This window comes from Fundulus heteroclitus, chromosome 1, assembly GCF_011125445.2.
Source record: "Fundulus heteroclitus isolate FHET01 chromosome 1, MU-UCD_Fhet_4.1, whole genome shotgun sequence".
Taxonomy (NCBI): domain Eukaryota; kingdom Metazoa; phylum Chordata; class Actinopteri; order Cyprinodontiformes; family Fundulidae; genus Fundulus; species Fundulus heteroclitus.
Genome location: NC_046361.1, coordinates 2,020,909 through 2,038,016, shown reverse-complemented (window position 1 = coordinate 2,038,016; position 17,108 = coordinate 2,020,909). Strand labels below are relative to the sequence as shown.

The window sequence follows — 17,108 nt, the reverse complement described above, 5'->3', positions numbered from 1 at the left end:
GCAGAAAGGTCTTTAATCTCTATGATCACATCTGATGGAGCCATTCTAGCGAATCGTAAAGAGGCGTAAGAAGCTGTGTTTGGTCAACTGTGTTTCTGTGCAGAGATGGCCTCAGATAGTCTTGTCCATATAAGGAGGGAGGAATTTGTTGCTTTGACTTACTGATCTTCCTCTCACCCTCCCTTCCTCTCGCTATCTGCCCTCTTTTTTTTATGCGCTAAATATTTTGGATGTTTCATGTTGATGTAATGTGTATACACAAAAGCTAGTTTTTGTACGGATCCATGTGTCAGCGGGGTCACACTCCCGGAAACTCTGTTACAGTCACCGCAAGGTCAGGCGGAGTTGTGTTTTGGGACCTGATCCAAATCCAGCGTTGGCTCACTGCCTGTCAGTGTTCAGTTGACTGTTTAATACTGCTGTTACTCACCCGGCTGACTTTGTGTTAATCAGGGCAATGCGTCAATGCTGAAGAAAAAGTCGGCACACAGACAGCTCGGAACATCCACACCTGTGTGCAGCCTTTCCTCTCGCTGTTCAGGCTTGTCTCGTGAGCAAACGACGACAGCCGTCCTCTTCTGGTCCGTCTTGACTGGATTCAGCGAAAACAGATGTTTCAAGAAACAAATAATGACGTCAGCCAAGATGCGCTACTGCTGAAAGTATTTGAAAATCACGCATTCCTCGGCTGTGTGCGGAGGTGTTTGAAATCTGAAACTATTTTAAGTTTTAGAGGACAAAGCCTGGGAGGAAGCAGGGTGTTAGAGATGTTTACTGAGCCTCAAGATCCTGTACATGCCGCAAACCTCCGCTTGTTTCTTACCACCCATCTGCTTTTAATTCCATCTTTATATAAAATGCCTTGTGTGCATAACTGGCCCTGTTATGCACGTCAGGATGTGCACAGATCATATATACAGGCAGAGATAGATAGATATTTGATGGATATCCCCTCTCTTGTTATGCATAGGTCTGAACCCCCTCAGCCAAATATTTAACAAGTCCGGCTATGGGTACTGACTCATAAATGGAGCCACTATCAGCCACCTCCTGTATATGAATAACATAAAGCTGTACGCTAAGAGTGAGCGAGACAATGACTTGTTGATCCACATCACCAAGATCTACAGCAGGGGTGTCAAACTCACTTCTATATCAGGCCACTTTGGCATCATGAAGTCATTAAAAGGGCCAGTTGCACGTGTATAGATGATATTTTTGATTTAATTTTATTTCAGTTCACATAGAAGAATAAAAAAACGCACAGTAACAAAAATAGCACCATTATGCCCAGTTTATACAGTTTATATGCAAAAAAAAAAAGTTGATTCCGAGGTGAGTTACACATTAAACTCTCATTCTGCATCACTTTCTCTTTTTGGACATTTCTGGGTTGTTTTAATGTGTTGTGGGAAAACATCTAGTGGCAGGTTGCAGATACCACCCAGTTTAAAAAAAAAAAAAACATTCGCTACAGGAGGCACAATTTTAGCCACTTTTAAAGAACATATGCCTCTACTTTATGATATGCCTTTTTTTGGCTGTTGAGGGCCGGATAAATTGCCTTGACGGGCCGTATTCGGCCCGCGGGCCTTGAGTTTGACACATGTGAGCAACAACAAGGACATCGGCGTGTCATTCAGGCTGGAGAAATGTGGCTGGATGGTGACAAAGGCAGGTAATCCACACAGAGGGGGTGGCACTCCTAGAGTAAGCACCATAGTAGATGTTGAAGAGAGCTATAAGTATCTTGGAATAGAACAAGCAAATGGCAACCATGAGGCCACAAGGAAAGCAGCAACAGCCAAATACCTGCAATGAGTAAGACAAGTTCTGTCTCTATATATATATGCAGTAAATTCTGTGCAATTACACAGAAATGTGCAATCAGACATACCTGAGAAATTAGAGTGTGCAAATAGGCATTGACAGTAGTGTGATTGTAACATAGAACAGACCACAATCTTTTCAGCAAGGGCAGATAACCCTCACAGATTTTGGGAAGAAGCTTCTTTTGAGTCAGTTAGTTTGTGATTCAATGTTCCTGAATCGTCTACGTGATAGGAGTGGGTCAAACAGTGCATTGTCTGGGTGGGTGGGTGGGATCAGTGTCAACACGTCTGTCCCTTTTCTGGACTCGTGCAGCATAGACCATTTTAGATGGTATCCCACAATACCCTGCACTGTTCTCACCACTCGTGCTAAGTCCTTTCTTTCCTGCACTGTGCAGCTCCTTACCACACTCTTATGCTGAGACATAAAACACTTTCTATGGTAGCTCTGTAAAAGTTTTTTTTAACAACTTAGTGGAAAGTCCACTCCATATCAGTTTCCTGAGGAAGACGAGCCATTGTTGAGCCTTCTTTACCAGGTGGGAGATGTTCACAGTCCAGGAGATGTCAGAGGAGGTAATGCCCAGGAACCTTATGCTGTCCACACACCCCACCACCTCCCCCTGTATGCAGAGAGCAGTGTGTCCAAACTTCCTGGACTTCCGGTAGTCCACTAAACTCCCCAGCAAGTTATGTTTTTGCCCCTGGGTTCCTTCTTAGTTGACTTGTTCAAGGTTTTAAACCCATTTAGGTTATTCTGTGACAAATATCCTTGGAACCCACTGCTCTGCATACTTTAGATGTGTTTGCTGCTTTAACTAGCTGGTAGAAAATGTTTGGTGATGTAAGACTGCTCCAAGGACCAAATTTTCTGTGTTGCAAACTTTGCCTCCAAGATATGCACACTGCGTTTTACACTACTCAGTTTGTTTTTTTGTTGGATTTGTAGATACTAACTTCATCCATGGTCTCCATACTTGATGTTTTACGCCCCACAGTGGGATCCTGACCCCATCTTGATGAACTCTGAAGTAGTATAACAGCTTCCACATATTTGGGGAGATCCTCCACTGTTTTCTTGGGAATTCCAAAATGGCTTTCTTGTTTTGTCTGTATAACGATGTCTTTCTTCAAGCAACTCATCCCATAAAGCCAATCTTTAGGTAGTCCTCATTCTCGAACCAGTGCTTTAGAGCTTTGAAGTATTCTCAAGGTTATGTTTTTGTCATTTTGTTACTCCTTTGATTAACACTCTTATTGCGTGCTCTGAGCTTTGGTAGTCTGCACCTTATTATTAATCTAACCCTGAACTAGTTGCAAACTGTTTTGGCGTATCTTCATTCAATCAAGTTCTACTCCTTTCCGTATGCTGCATTTTCTTTACATAGAGTACCTTTTTCACTCTGCTCAAGTTTCAAGTTTGAAACTCAAAAAAGATTTGCTCACTTTTGTTCTCTGTAACAATACTGGCTCATATTATTCACCTTGCTGTGGGTGCCTTCAAGGACTGCAACAACCTGCTCATTAACAGGGGTTGGACAATAGCATGTGTCTGACTGACTTAATGAGATTGCAGCTTACAGAAATGCAGCTGGGGTTACTGTCTGTGTAAGATGTGGCCATGATGGGATCTGACGTCAACATTGCTGGGAAACCTCCCGCACGCTGAGTTGGAACATTGACTCCAGATCTTCTAGCAGAATAGTAACTCTCAGATTCCACAAATGTAGTCTTTACATTACTTCCAAAGGTTATTGGTAGCGCTGCTTCCTATTTAGGGCTTCATATTACAAATTACAAACATCTTTTGCATTCCTATAAATGCAAAAAATATGTTTTTCTTTTAAATTTAATGTGACCATTTTGAAATGTTTAGTAAAAGCCTGTAAAATACATTCCTAAAATGAATTGATTTTATAATGGCAGGTTTTGATATTCGCACACATATTCACAGTCATCCCCATATGGGTTTTAAGCCAGGCTGATCTTGGGTGAACTGCATGACATCATATGATCTCATTACTAAAGCATTTGAGTCTGACACACAGACCTGCAGAGACAAGACGAGCAGAGATAGAGGCGTAGCGAACAGTGCGATTATGGGTTTAATACATATCAGAAAACCCTGTAACAGGGTGAAAGGAAACAAATAAAATGCAGTGATTTCCAGATTAATAAAAAAAACAAGTTTAGAATTTTTAAATTAACTGATTTCTTTAATCTTTTTGTTGTTATTTTTATGATATTTATTTCCCAGTTGACCCCATGTGCAATTCAAATATAGGAATGGCTAAAGAGCACATTCAAACACAGCAGATGTGATAACCTTCTAAAGCAACCTTAGGCTCCAAAGTTTACATGGAAATATTGCTAAATTTGCAAGAAAAACAAGGGCACTCCTTTCACATTGACTCTGCCTGTCCTCAATCTGTTTTTCCCTTCAGATGTAGCTGATATGTGAGGTCGATGCATTGAAGGAGCGAGCAGGAATGTCAACAGAACAAAAGGATAAATGATAAGAAGGATGGCAAGAAGGGATGAGTCAGATTCTGCTGTTTTGTTTGTCTTGAGCTCAATCTCTATGGCAACACATCGATTTCCCTTCCCAGACAGCAGTTTGGACACAGAAGGCCTAAGTCAGCAAATCCAGTCCTGATATTACACAATCTGACGAAGCTTCTAAAGGGAGAGATGTGTGCCATCCTGCATCTTCTAGGAAATGTGTTCTTAGTTGGATATCATCCACCACTCTCTTTTTTATGTGGCTTCAAATTAAATCACAACCATTTTTTTCTGTTTCTCTTTGAATCCCTACTATGACTTCCTTTCCTGTCCCAGAAACCATGACAGCCAAATATGTCTTCCTAAAACTGCTGCTCAGGCTGAGGGAAATATTGCGTTACCTCTTAATCATTTTAACAACACACAATGACACATTTAGTGTTTTACTGTTCAAAAGACCACATCGAATATTCAGCTTAACCTTTGTACATATTTAATACCTAACCTTCTAATTTGGCTACACACAGTAAAAAATACTTTGATTAAAATGAATAAAATACCGTGGTAGATTATGGTGGAGGCCTTGCAGTCTAGAGAAAGAGAGATTTTGAGTCTGCTGGAAAGACTGTAGATGCTCTGTGGGGAAGGAGACACCTTGTCAGTAACTCTGTAGAAATGGCACGAATGAAGTCCTGGGAACGTCTGATCAACACCTAAAAAGATTTTATGCACACTGTGCTGTTCTTGCTTCAGTTTGTGACTTTTTTTCAGTGAGTTCTGATGGGTATACAGAAGAGCAACTGTCCTCTCCAAATATGGTTCTGGGGTCTTTCTTCTCAATTTTCTACAATGACTCTGAGTCCTTTATTAAGCTGTAGTATAGATATCTGGTGAAATAGAAAGGAACTCTGTGATGTAGATGAAAATGTAAGCTGTGGCCCTTTAAAGTTCTTCTACCCTTTGACCCTTTTCACATTTTTGACATGACAACCATGCACTTTTTGTGATAAACTAGCAGATAGCATTTTTCAGATAGGTCAAAGACGCTGTGTCTTAGCCTGGTGTGCTCAGAGCACCTTCTTCCACATGCTTGCTGTGCCTCCTACATAGCGTGTGGCTAACTTTAAACAGGACTTCTCATGGCTTCACTTCAACCGTGGCATTCTTGGACACTGCACCAGTTTACCAGTACTCCTTTAAATATATTGTCTCAACCTGAGCCATGGAGCCCTATAGCTCCTCCAGAGTTACCATGGGTCTCTCTGGTGGTCCTCTTCCTGATGGTACCCCTACCTGTCTGCCTGTTTAAATGGATGGCTGTATTGTGGTAGGTTTGCAGCTGTGCCATATTCTTTCCATTTTAAGAGCACATGGAACAGAGCACCGGGAAATGTTCAGAACTTGGGATAATGTATGATAACCTCACCCTGCTTTAAACAACCTAATAACTTTTTCCCTGGCCAACCTACTGAGGTCTTTGGTCTTTGTGATACTTTGTTATCAAATGTTCTTACTGTAATAGAACCTGTTGATAGAACCTCCACAGAACAGCTGGATTTATCAAATGATCCAATCATACACACTGTGATTAAATAATACTATTTACTAACTCTGTACTAACTCTGTGTTTGGCATCATATCTCCAGGGCCAAAACCCGCTCCAGAGCCCAGCTTTCCTGTTCCCAGGCCTGGCCAGCTTCACCAGCTGCATCTTCTCCTGCCATATCTTCAGCATCTCCTACTGCTCCTCCACATTGGGGTTCCCACACCGGCAGCATTGGTTTCAGGGCCTCTGCTCTGCTCTGCTGGGCTTCTCCGACGCTGGCCGCCTCTGCCTTTGTGGATCCTTCAGGGCGTTGATTTTCGTTTCTAGTTGTTCATTATTGTTTGAAAGGTCTTGGTGTATTCAGTTCATTTCTCTTTGTTCACCGCTGTTATTAGGGTCTTTCCTTAGGAGTTCTTTCTTGCGTGTTAGGTTTCTTAGTTTTTTCTTGTGTACTGTTCTCTGTGTATTTTAGTTTTTTTTCTCTTGGGTCAGAATTAGTCTTCTTTCCTCTTGGTTTGTAGTCTCCCCTGTGTCTAGTTCAGCTCCCTCTCTGCTGATTATTCACCTATCTTGCATTATGCTTCCCATGAAGTAAGAGAGGGTCATTTAGGGGCCAGCTTGTACTGAGATGGAAGCAAAAACTGAACATATTAGCCATTTTATTAAAGATAGTAACAACAAAGCTGTGGTACATTTAACATGTGGTGTTGTGTGAACATCTCCTCTTGGCCATTTAACATAGAACAATAAACCTTAAAGTGAACTCATTTAAGCCATATTTTTGCCAACTATTGACAGCAATTTAATCAGGATTTCTGCTGATTTGAAAATTAAAAACTGCCAACCACTTATTTTTTGTATTATTCCCAACCTACATTAACCATCCATCCATTTTCCAACACGTTTATCCCTATTGGGGTCGCGAGGGGCGCTGTCAATGGGCGAGAGGCGGGTTTACACCCTGGACAGGTTGCCAGTCATTTCATTAACCTTTAAATTCAAAATGTGTTTAAAACTTCCAGATTTCTCTTGTTTCGAATTTCTTTTTCCTTCCTTCCTGATTCCTACAGTTCCGGTATTTACTAAGCTAACAACAACCAGGTCAACCTGGGCCTGGTAGAGATGTGCTGCACAGTATGGTAACTCAGGAAGCTGCTCTGTTTGTGGAGACTATGACTACAACGTACACAGAGACTAAATCTGACTCAGTGCCACGCTGAGATCACTTTTCCTTGTTTTCTACAGTCAGACCAACTGCTTTTTTTAACCTCCCCCAGTTTCCTTTAAAATATAAATAAGATAGACTGACTATTTCATGTTTGCATTTCTGCCCACTGATATAAGTGGGCAGTACGCATAGAGCACTTCATCTTCTTTAAAATCTGACAGAGGGGAGAATTTCCTGCAGCTACTCGGATGATTTGAAGCTGATCGTGGCCTCTCTTTTGGACAGCAGCCTCTAACATGCACCTCCCTGATGTACTTCCGTTCTGTCAGCACTTCACAGGGTGTTAACTAACACACCCTACTGAGTCCTAGAACAGGCCGGAGACAGACGGATGATGTGTAACCATGTTGGAGCCTTATTATTACTAAAGATGTAGAAAAATAAATTCAGTGGAACGGTCCCATTGTTGGGATCTGCCTCGCTTTTTGGGGAAGGAAAACAGGCAGCTATATAAATATTCAAGGTTGGTATGAAGCTATGAAATTGAGCCAGTTGTGGTTAGGGTTAGCAGAAGCCTTCAGGAAGTGAGCACAGGCCAGCGCAGCAGCAGATCATGGCTGTGGTAGTGTTAGGGTGTGGTTGGCACAATGAGCCACTTAATGCTTATCTTGTATTTCTGTTTTTAGCTTAGTGAGCCACGTGAATAGTCATTGTTTTGTGAACAGAATCCTGATATTGTTGCTTGTTGCTCTGATCCCCATGTTTACAACTCCTGTCTGTAACTGCAGTCACCAAAACAAAGCGTCTCTAATCTCTGAGTCATGAAATGGTCAACTTAGCATGAAAGAGCCAGGGAAACTGGATCCTTAGTGGTTTATAAAGGATCCTGTTAGAGCCCATTTTACAGCTCATACTACATCCTAATTCACTCCGAATTATCAGATCTTGGGTTCTTGGAACTAAAACTGATGAAAAATGATGGAAAAACTTTGCAAATTGTAACAAAATCTCATTTTGAAACATGGATTAAGCTTCTAAAAACTATTGCCAGTTATGAACACACAATATTTCTGGGACACGTTAAAGACATTTTGGTGTGGATCTTTTTTTTAACAACTAAATCACTAGTAGCCCAGTTGTATATTTACCATTCCAACAGGAAACACCTGAGTTGTTCCTTTTAAACTGATTTATACTTATTCTGGAGATGCTTCAGTAGAAGTGCAGTAAAAATGGTTTATTCACAGCCCAGCATCACCATCAGAATACTCCTTGAGGCCTATCTGTTGATTCAGGGCTTTATGCAAATGATGAGATAAGGTATTTAAAACTAGGGAGGGTGTAGTCTGTGCTTTGATCTGAGGAGTTCAAGTGTGTTGTTACATAGTCATGATACAATGGAGAAGGAGATGGATAGACAGATCGGGGCCTTGTTGTGGTCCAGAAAGAGATGAGACTGAAAGCATAGTTCTCAACCAGCCGATCTGATCCTCACCTATGTTTATGAGATATGGATCACAGTCAACAGAAGGAGATTGTGTTTACAAACAGCAGAAATATAGATACTGCAGGGAGCTCCTACATCTGGGGCCTCCGGCCTCTGCATGCAAACAAGTCTGCTGGTGAGGTTTGGACGAGGTTTCTGGGCTTCTATCTATCTATCTATCTATCTATCTATCTATCTATCTATCTATCTATCTATCTATCTATCTATCTATCTATCTATCTATCTATCTATCTATCTATCTATCTATCTCTCTCCATATATATATATATATATATATATATATATATATATATATATAGTATATATATACTATATATCCATCCATATACATACATACATACACCCACCTGAATGTCTGAGCTGTAGGGTTACCATGACCGTCAGTGACACACACACACACACACACACGTTATATATATATATATATATATATATATATATATATATATATATAAAATATATATATATATATATATATATATATATATATATATATATATATATATATATATATATATATATATATATATATATATATATATATATATATATACCTGTGTGTGTGAGCTTAAAAGACTGTCACTGACGTACATGGTAACCCTACAGCTCAGACATTCAGGTGGGTGTATGTAAATGGAGGGATGGGTGGATTCCAAATGTGTTACATGAAGAAAACTTGGTTTTCTATCAGACCAGAAGTACATTTCTCAAAAACATGTCACATTACTTAGACAATAAGATTAAACATTATGCTGTGATGCCTGTGTAAACTCCAGACCTACAGGAGGACTTAGGCTTTATTTATTTGTTTATTTTTTTGTCAAACCTTCTGGTAAAACAGACAGTTTCTCCCATACCGATGAACATTTTAGGTAACCTCCCTCAGTGCCAACAATCTGTATCTAAATGGAAGTAATGGCCCTGCTTTTAAGCCCTGTGTCAAAAACTAAGGCTCTATTTCTCTTCCACTTAGTGTTTTGGTATGACTGTGAGTGTGTCTCTGTCATCGGTCACCAGAAAGCGGAGAATATCCTCTGACCATTTTTGGTCTTTGTTCTGTTCCATCGTGTCACCGTCACTGCTGGCCTTCAGAGCCCTGAGATGGGAAAAGTCTTGTGGAAATCAGTCAAAACAGCAGGGCAGAGAAGATAGGGAGCTGACAGCTGACCTTCACATGAGGCTGCGCAGGAATCCCAGCCAAAGTTCAAACCGCTTTCCTTTGAATCTTTCACAGGTCGCCCTGGTCTGCGTGACCCTGCACTTATCAAACAAAAGACATAAAATGACCCTGAAAATGAGGCTTGGCTGCATCGTTGTGCCGGTCCCTCAGGAGTAATAAATATTATTGGGTGGAAGACTGATGATAGGGACGTTTTCAGAATAAGCTGCAAATAATTCCTCACATTTCTAAAACATTTGCTTTTCATTTACTGAACTTAGGGCGCGAGCTCATTGCTCCCTTTTAAAAATGACTGAAGCAGCAGCCAGTGGCAGAGGCTTTTATATTCTAAGCAATTCTGCCCCCTACTGGTCACAATTCAAAACGCATTTTAGCCCTCTCTACACTCTGTGTGCTGTGCATTTGATGATGCGGTTGTTAACTGTCTGACAGTGTGACAATTAATTCAAGAGGAAAGCTCAGATGTTCAAGCAGTGCTATAAGCATGACCTGAAGGTTTTAACTGAGCCCAAAATGCTCAATATCATGTTTTTTCTTATACAATTCAATATATTTTAGTTAATTTATATAGCAACAATTCACAAAAAAATGTCATCTTAAGGTGCTTTACAAGACACACAGAGTCAGTCTATATTCAGACAAACTTTGAGGGAATCCCTGGAATTTCATACACTTGTGATGACAGGGGAAGGACCAACTCTGTATCAACCGAAAAAAAAAAAAAAACAATTAGAGAACCAGGGTCAGTGTGAACAGCCACTTGTCTTGGGAGACCAGGATTTTTAGAGAACGGAGACGACACACAAAACACAGAGGCACTGGAGTACTTTCTATTTGTGTTAAATTGGAAGTGAACCTCTCTACCACGTGTACACACAGCAGTTCCTCACACAGGCATCCGTACCCCCGGGTTGTAAGTGCAATATATGAGATGAGGATCCATACAATTGATTTTTATCCATTGTTCAATTCTTGTATTTTACTCTGAGGTCTTCGCCACGTTTATTTATTAGTCATGCACAGTTTCCTGTTTTCCCCTCATTTGTTACTGTTTCTAACTTTATCTACAATTCACTTTCCCACCTACAGCTTGTTCATAACTGTCCGTAGCTCATAGATGCAGGCTCTTTAAACTGCTTTATTATTTTTCTTATTTCATTGTTGTTTAATCTATGACTTATGTTTACTTTGTTATAATTTTATCTTTGTTCATTCTATTTCTCGGTGGGGGAACCAACACAATCTGTATAGCTGACAACAGTGTACAATGATAAATAAGCTTCTTATCTGATAAAGAGCTATTAGCAGCAGTAGATCTTTTAGTGGCAGCTAAATAGATTACTTATGAGCCAGAAGTAAAAGCTATGGGAACATAACAGACCGCCTGAAGTTCAGATGCAGATTCAGACTAACTTTAATGATCCCAGGGGGAAAGTTAGAAGCAGTGGTGGATCTTCGATAGCTTTGTCCAGGAGTGGGATGCACAGTCATGGTTTGCAGGGTCCTGGATCCCCCCCCCTGACTCATGCTTGGGTGACCAGGCCTGGTGGGGTTGCCAGTCAGTCGCCCTAGTTTCTCAGACGCCTCTGTTCCATGGAGGGGGAGTGGCGGTGGTCTTCTGCACCCATTCCTGTGAAATCTACACCACATATTTTGCATGTTCGTACAAACATACCCTCACGCCCTGTAGTCTCCATTAGGATCAACGGTTCTGTTCCATGTTCTTGCTGCTGGTGATGTTGCTGTCTGTTAGCTTGTTACTGACTGTGTAGGTGTTCGCTGTTCTCTTTCCACAGTTTCTCCATGGTAGCCGTAGGAAGGTTTTTCTTTCTTTCGTAGCAGCTGGTGGTTTACTTTTATAATTTTTGTCTATATGTTCTCTTTGTGTCTCTGTCTCTTTCTATTACCCTGTCCTTGTTATTCCTCTTCCCCTTTTCCTCTGTCATGTTTGGTCTCAGTTTGTACCTAAGACTTTAACAGCAATGAAAGAAATTGTCAAGGGTTGGGTGTCAATGGAGGACTCATAGATATAAAGCCTCCCTTGGTAAAGCAAATGTGTTTGGCATAACTACAGCAGTCAGAGTCCCATTCTGCTTTCCACGATGCTGTACACGGTGAGGGGAAAAGAACACAGTCATGATAACACTCGGCTCCAGGAATTAATTTAGATTTTTCGGAACTAGCTTGATCGATTCTATTCAAAAATCTAGCCTGGTCTCTAATAACATCAACCCCATGTTTATGCTGCTTTTTCATGACTTCCGAGACTATGGATGCTGGATACTTTTCCTGCTGCGGCACGGTAAATTCTGTCTTTGTAATGCACTCACTGAATTAGTCTCATAGTCTCTTATTATTACTATTATTATTATTATTATTATTATTATTATTATTATTATTATTATTATTATTATTATTACAAATTGTTAAAAAAAATATTTTTCCTAACGCAACACGCCAAGTTGAAGTGACAATAGAGGGCGCGCTTTAGAAGCGCGCTGGAATCTCAAGGGGGGAAAACTACATTTCCCAGCAGTCTATTTAATTCATGTAAATGTACAGTTTTTACTCAACAGTTTATATTACTCTGTTTACATGAAACTACTATATGCAATACATGTACACCAAAATATACACGTCAACATAGAAAAATATTTTGTTGACATTAAAAGTATTTAACCTCCCTCCTCCGGACCTCCGTTGTCATGACGCGGCGGAAGCAGGTTCTCCTTCCTTTCCTCCATTAGGTGAGTGCGTGGTGGCAGCGCCTTTTCTCGCTCCGCTCGTCAAACGAACATATTTAATGTTATATTTCTCTTCAAAGTGGTTGATGTCTAACTGAAACCGTTCTTTCTTGTGTGTTACACCCCAGGCTGTAACCATGGGCCGCCGACCTGCTCGCTGGTAAGTCCTCTGTGCTTCTTGTCTGCCGCCAGGCCGAGTTCAGAGTCTGAAAATGGCAGCCGCCGTGAGGCCACTCCATGTGCGCGGAGCCGGGCCCCGGCTGGCCTCGCTGCTACCGCGGCGATAAGACGCTGACCTTCTGCTGAAAACATGTTGGGATGGTTGACATTGGTCTCAATCACGACCGTTTTCACATTCACGTAAATCAGCAATGGCGCTGGCTCGAGCTAAGGCTAAGGCTAGCCGACACAATGCTAGCGCTAACACTCGGTTAGCATGCAGCGGGTTAGTGATAGAGTTGTTTATTCAGGTCAGAAGTTTTCATTCTGCTAACGGAACTTTAGCTGTATAAGATTTTACAAAACTAAGTTTTATTGGCTGATGCTTGCGTATTAAAAGTGATAACGTGTCAGATCAAACTAGTAATTGCTGTGTTTAAATGTATGGATCGGTGGTTCTGGTGTTCCGGCTCCTTTAGGCCAGCATGTCATGGCACCACTGTTCTCTGCCAGCCCTACATGCGAACCAATGGTTTTCAGATTTAATTAAAACGCAGGTATTAAAAACTGCCTGTTAATAAATTGTTTGTAGTAGGCTACACGTGGATTCCTGCCGGCGTTGTCCTCTTACTGCGGAGTTTTTAGCTGCACCTTGCAGGAATATGTTTTAACTGGTTCTGTGGGCTTAGTAAAGACTAACAAAGATCGTCACTGAAACATGTTTTCTCTCTTCCAGCTACCGCTACTGCAAGAACAAGCCTTACCCCAAGTCTCGCTTCTGCAGGGGTGTTCCTGGTGAGAGCTGAATAACATTTAATTTTTATCCTCAAAATACTCCAGGATGTGCTGATGATGCGTTCCTTTTGCCTCTGAGGTCGGAACTAACGAGTCGCAGATTGCTCATATTACGTTTTTGCGTTCCAGCTTTCCTCTTGTTGGACAGTAGGAATAAACATGGATGCTTGCACTGTAGTTCAAACTAAGTAGGCTGTATTTTGTGTAGATAAACAGCTGAAACATCCCGTCTGATGAACACTGAACGCTAGCATCCATGTGGCTGACTGAATGATAGAGAGCTGCTACAAACGGTCAAAGTATGAGCTTTTACTCAATGTTGCTGCAGGTAGCAGCCATCTTGAATGCTGATGTCTGGTACCATCCTGCTGCACCGACTTTCCAGCTCGTAATACTAACTTCAGGAGCCATTCAGTTAAAATATTCCGACTACAGAGGGCTGATGGAACGCACCATCTATGACAAATGCTACGCCGCATTGTTTTCATCTGAGAAGTTTTCCTCCAACGATTTCAGCCCTGCCTTCATCTGCAGTCCTCATCCGCTCATCGTCTTCTTTACCTCTTAGACTAAACCTTCGGTTTGCCGGGTCCAAACTTTGTCACCCTGTTGATGCGTTTAGTGCCCAGCTGATGCGGCACCGCTAGAAATATTCACTAGGGAAACTGATGCTCGCTTCAGGTAAAAGCCGCAGCTTTTCATAAACTGCAAAGAGAGTAGTTTCCATTTAACGAAGGGAAAGTTCGATTTTTAGAATAAGGCCAAGATTAGAGCTACCAACCAGTGATTTCGGCTGCAGGGAGTAAACGTCAGCATCTCAGTGTGTAACAGAACACACGTTCTGAGTCTAAAGACGTCTGACTGGCTTTCTGGTTCTCCTTTAGCTTATCTGTTTAGGCGCAGAGCATAAATGTAGAAATGATTTAAAGGATGGTCGTTCCACCTCCCATAGGGTGCAGATGTGAGGCTGGCTTTCTCAGATGAACTGCTGGTAAATCGGGTCTAAAACGGGCTTCTGCCTGCAGAGAACCCAGTGAATAGCACCACGGAGGTTAACAGCACCTGCTGGTGCTGCTGCAGCCTATTAAGGCAGCCGGTTCTGCTGCAGTGTGGTTCTGGTATGGGAAGGCTGCAGACATTAACTCTTTGGTTGTGTATGTCCTCAGCTGGGTGGTGCTGAGTGCTTGTAAGGGACCACTGAGACACTTCTAGGTTCTGTGGGTTAAATCCAGCTGTTTCCACAGATCTTGTCTTTAAATCATTTTTTTTTTTTTTTCCTCCTCTCTTTGCAGATCCCAAGATCAGGATCTTTGACCTGGGCAGGAAGAAGGCCAAGGTAGATGAGTTCCCTCTGTGCGCCCACATGGTCTCTGATGAGTACGAGCAGCTGTCCTCTGAAGGTTAGCCGTCACTAAATAAAACGTAATGATTTCATCTGAGCAGATCCTCGTGTCTGAACCCAGTCTGCTCCATTCAGAGCAGCGGCTTCTTGTGTTCCAGCGTACCTGCTGCTTCCCCCTCTGTTGATGGCGTTGGACATGCTCTTCCAAGCTAAACATCTGGAGCATGCTCAGTGGGGGGGCTGGTGGGGATTAGCGGTGGGGTTAGAACTGCTGCTCAGTAAGATTCAGGAAGCCTGTCGGGTCCATAAGGGTCCATCTAAAAATCCTGCTCACAAGAACAGAATTTCCTACTCTGAGAAAAGGGTTTGAATGTGTTGAAGTGAAGCATTTTCCTTTTCTGCCTCTAAGGTTTAAATTATTAGAGAGCAATAGTGCAGAAAGATTCAGTCAAGGTGTCAGAGCTGAAATGGTGCGACCCGTTTGTTTCCAGCCACCTAGACGCAGACAAAGCTGTCTTTTAACTCCAGACGTGTCATAGGGACGTCCTGAGCTTTGCTTTAGAAGTGTTTGCAGTGGAATTGCCAGGAACCTGATTTAGGGTCAGAGTTTTGTCCTGCTGGAGGTGGCTGTGAATCCAGTGGAGGAAAAGTGTCAGGTTCTGATGTTGCATGGTATGAGCCAACACAGGCTGCTGATGTAGCTCATCCCCTCCTCCTGTCTAACAAGTTAAACGCTGGTTGTAGGCGGCGTTATGGTGTAAACGTTCCAGTGGAATATACCTGAGGTGGTAGTCCCATCACACAGCAGTCATCCCGTCTGGGTGAAGGTTCCAGAAAGCCTCGTCATGGAGCCCCGGCTCCTCTAACGCTCTGCTCTCCTCTCTCTAGCCCTGGAGGCGGCTCGTATCTGTGCTAACAAGTACATGGTGAAGACCTGCGGTAAAGATGGCTTCCACATCCGCATGCGTCTGCATCCCTTCCACGTCATCCGCATCAACAAGATGTTGTCCTGCGCTGGAGCTGATAGGTGATTGGATGAAACGGCCTGGATTAAAGCTGGATTAGCTCTGCCTTCTGCCCAGTGAGTCTTTAGAAATGCTATGTTTTAGTTTCCTCTCATTACATTGCTTTGTGGTTCTCAGGCTCCAGACTGGAATGCGTGGTGCTTTTGGTAAGCCCCAGGGTACCGTGGCCCGTGTGCACATCGGTCAGGTGATCATGTCTGTGCGCACCAAGGCTCAGAACAAGGAGCATGTGGTGGAGGCTCTGCGCAGAGCCAAGTTCAAGTTCCCTGGACGCCAAAAGGTAAACCTAAAAGAGCCACCAGGGCTACGTTCTACAATGCAGCTTATTAAGCCGACCAGTTCTGCTGCAGTGTGGTTCTGGTGTGCAAAGGCTGCAGACATTAACTCTTTGGTTGTGTATGTCCTCAGCTGGGTGGTGCTGAGTGCTGTAAGGGACCACTGAGACACTTGTTTTGCTGCTGACGCCTGCTGAGAACCTGTAGTAACACGCCGTCTCTCTGATCCGCAGATCCACATCTCCAAGAAGTACGGCTTCACAAAGTTCAACGCCTGTGACTTTGATGACATGATGGCCGAGAAGCGTCTGATCCCCGATGGCTGTGGGGTGAAGTACATCCCCAGCAGAGGCCCCCTGTCCCGCTGGAAGGCCCTGCATGCCGTCTAAGCACTCTGCACACTTTCTGTGAGCAGGCAACCAATAAATGAGTTTGACTACAAAAACATTTTGCTTCATTTTTGTCCTGATGCATCCATCCAGTCTAAGACACTGAGCAAGTGAGAACGGAGCCAGACTGACAGATCATGTGACCTGGTGTAACTGATGACCTCATCAAAACTAGGCTGAGGATTAAAATCACACAGAATATTTTCAAAAAGTTACTAAATGAAGCAGCAGTTAGATTCTGGGTTTCAGGTTGGAACAGAAACAAAGGTTAAAAGAAAATCCAGGCCTTTATGCTGCTGTGTAGATCCACCAGATAAAAACTAACTTCAACTCGTTTTACCATATTCTGACTGGTTTTCTGAAATTCTACAGCCAAGACTGGTTCTTTTTCAATAAAAGCTAACATTCATCTGTCACAACTGAATCCCAGAACAGATGGGTGGGGGGGGGGGGTTACTTTTTGAGGGGTCACATAAATAAGGCCTGGATTCACTGCTGCCTGCATTTTGGGCAAAACTCTTAAAGGTACATTTTAATTTTGTCTTTATTGTAATAGTTTTAGACAATGATTTAGTTTTCTAGTTACAAGTAATTTCTTCAGGATGCAATAGGAAACTAATTCAGACCAAATAGTCATATTCAAT

The 17,108-nt window shown here is 42.3% G+C and overlaps 1 protein-coding gene and 2 non-coding genes across 3 annotated transcripts; all 3 read left to right on the top strand.

Annotated features, from left to right (window-relative positions):
• The first annotated feature begins 12,395 nt into the window (after positions 1 to 12,395).
• rpl10 (ribosomal protein L10) lies at positions 12,396 to 16,520 on the top strand. Its single transcript, XM_012877593.3, has 7 exons — positions 12,396 to 12,482; positions 12,608 to 12,639; positions 13,375 to 13,433; positions 14,726 to 14,833; positions 15,664 to 15,802; positions 15,918 to 16,080; positions 16,309 to 16,520. Exons 2-7 carry the CDS (start codon positions 12,617 to 12,619, stop codon positions 16,462 to 16,464), a joined length of 648 nt encoding a protein of 215 aa, XP_012733047.1. The 5' UTR covers positions 12,396 to 12,482; positions 12,608 to 12,616; the 3' UTR covers positions 16,465 to 16,520.
• LOC118564842 lies at positions 14,508 to 14,641 on the top strand. Its single transcript, XR_004932063.1, has one exon. It is a non-coding gene; the product is annotated as a small nucleolar RNA SNORA70 (small nucleolar RNA).
• On the top strand, positions 16,117 to 16,249 carry LOC118564839. Its single transcript, XR_004932061.1, has one exon. It is a non-coding gene; the product is annotated as a small nucleolar RNA SNORA70 (small nucleolar RNA).
• Positions 16,521 to 17,108: the final 588 nt, after the last annotated feature.